Here is a 2,531-nt window from a genome sequence, read left to right as displayed (position 1 = left end):
AACTAATAACCAGCGTAATTGGTTGCCGATCAGGGCCCCACTTTGGGCCGCCATTGGTCGGCCGACAATACCGGTTGCCGAGCGCTGTCCATCTGTTTGCCAACTATCGGCCGTCGGCCAATTTCAGTTGGGTAAGACGACGGTGTTTCACGTCGACAAGGAGTCCATAGTGGTGCAGGAAATCAGCTCCGATGAGGGCGCGTCGGACATCTGCAACCAGGAAAATCGAGCGAAACGCTCGTCGGAGGCCAAGATTGAGCATGACGGAGCGTGATGCGTAGACTGGAATCCTGGTACCGTTGACGGCTTGCAAAAACGACACAGGTGTTGTTTTTCGGTCGGAGCGTTGAGCAGGAATAACGCTTACGTCTGCACCAGTGTCGACTAGGAAACGTTGTCCTGTGGCTCTGTCCGTGAGGTAGAAGAGGCGACTTGTGTGCTGGACCGGACCGCTGGTTGCCGTCAGAGGTCGGCCGTCCTGTTTCCCTGCCACGCACACGGACGGCGGCAGTGACGAGCGTCGTTTCCAAAACGGCGATGGTAGTAGCAGATGCCAGGCATTGGTGACGCGTCACAGCTAGTGGGTGTGCGTCTCGGCTTGCTGGAACTTCGGTGGCGTGAACGGTGAGGTGACGCGCGGCGTTGTTCTGCTGCAGAGACGATGCGTTCGAGGCGCTCGCACAGGGCGTCGAGCGGCGACTGGGCTGTCGAAAAAGACGGCAGAGTTCGCAGCGTGGTGGTACTCTCACCAGTCGACGGTGTCGTGGCTGCGATGGCTGGCGTGGCTACTTCCATCACCTTGTCGGCCAACGCGGCAAGTCCGGTGAGGTCCATGGTAGAAGCTGTTGCCAGAACCATCTGCACGTTAGCCGGCAGTCGTTGTAGAAACAGCTCGCGTAACAGCGCGTCGTCGACGGATCTCGCGTTGTCTCCGAGCAGCTGCTTCATTTGGCGAAGTTGGCTGGGGCGTCGGTCGCCGAGTTCTTCAGCGGACAGAAGCTGCTGTATGCGAGAACGCTGTGAAACTGCCGTGCGCTGTAGCAGGGTCGTCTTGAGATCGTCGTAGGCGTTCGCAGACAGCGGGTTGCTCAACAGATCCGCTACTTCGTCAATGGCGGTGGGCGAGAGTGCCGCAACAGCGTAGTGGAACTTCGTAGCTTGGGAGCGGATACCAGCAACTTGAAATTGTGATTCCGCCTGAAGAAACCACGCCGAAGGATGCTGGTCCCAGTACTGAGGAAGGCGGACAGCGATGGCTGAGCAGGAAGGCTCACCGCGTCGCTCGGGAAGGTTCTGGTCTCGAGAACTTGTACCGTCAGTCTGTTCCATGCTCGCTTCTGCCACGGAATCTTATGGCCACGATCACGTACGGGTCACAAAACTGTGGCGATGAGCTTCTGGCCATCGTGTGTAGCAAAACAAAACAACCAAGAGATGACGATATCAAACCATTAAGTTCTAAACGCAAGCTATATATATTTGTGCGTGACCTACGCCTACCTTGTGTCGCCGGGATGGGTCAAGTGGCTACGACAGTACCAGTCTCCAGACTCATACGATTATATAGTGGTTGTTCAGGAAAGAGGCACTTCTTTCTGTCTCCCAGTTGGGGACACGGCTCAGCGCCATCTCATACGACTCGGGTAGCAACGCGCGCGTCTAGACACTCGCAGGAAGGTGGGACAGTCGTCAGCCGCCTGTGCCATGTCAATGCGCACCGCTGTTTCCCGCCAAATTTTAGAGTAAATCCTTGGCGTAAACAAATGCGATGCAGCCACTTTCCTTTCACTCCTACGCTGTAAGAAGCGCAGTGCAATGTCAAACCTACAGCATTAGAACTGCAGTCCGAAAAACCTGCAGCTGCCGCGGAAGCTCTCCCATGCGTGAGACTAAAACGCTTTAGCAAGATACGGCGGTGACGGTAATACCCTACGTTCTAGCAGGCCCGTAGCCAGGAATTTTTTTCGGGGGGGGGGGGGGGGCACTTGCTGGAAGCCTTGACTATTTAAGAAAAACGCCTATTTTAATTATTTATTTTTGGTAAACACCATTGTATCAAAAAAATCCCCCCCCCCCCCCCCCCCCATGGCTACGGGCCTGCGTTCTAGTAACTTCGGCAGCCTGTTACCTGCAGGTGCATCATTTCAAGAACCTCTTACCTTTGAAGCTGCACTGGAAATGCCGGAAAAAACAGTGACGGGAAGAATATTGTTTCATCCCGTCGACGGCAACAATCCAGAGGTTCCTACAGGCTGGTTCAGATATGTCAACGATGTGTGCAATCCAGCGTCTTGCCTTATGCCGCAAATAGGCTTTGTTAGAGGAGTACTGACAGAAAATTTTGAAGGCGAGATAACTTGTGGGATAGATTTGCGTGAACACACACGCATCACCTACGAAATATCAATGTATATTATCGCCCAGAACATATATAAAATCGAGTTTAAAGTGCGTGTCGCGCCACTGCACGCAAAGCGCGCCTTTGGTTTTCATGTTTATTTATTTATTTTTTTTTTTCATTCATGTTATCC

General features: G+C 53.5%; 1 protein-coding gene across 1 annotated transcript; it reads right to left on the bottom strand.

Annotated features, from left to right (window-relative positions):
- Window positions 1–462: 462 nt before the first annotated feature.
- On the bottom strand, window positions 463–1,329 carry LOC119376801 (uncharacterized). Its single transcript, XM_037646506.1, has one exon. It carries the CDS (start codon window positions 1,327–1,329, stop codon window positions 463–465), a length of 867 nt encoding a protein of 288 aa, XP_037502434.1.
- Window positions 1,330–2,531: the final 1,202 nt, after the last annotated feature.

Source organism: Rhipicephalus sanguineus, unplaced genomic scaffold (assembly GCF_013339695.2).
Source record: "Rhipicephalus sanguineus isolate Rsan-2018 unplaced genomic scaffold, BIME_Rsan_1.4 Seq2263, whole genome shotgun sequence".
Classification (NCBI taxonomy): Eukaryota; Metazoa; Arthropoda; class Arachnida; order Ixodida; family Ixodidae; genus Rhipicephalus; species Rhipicephalus sanguineus.
Note: the sequence above shows the minus strand (reverse complement) of the source record. Positions and strands in the feature narration are given on the sequence as shown.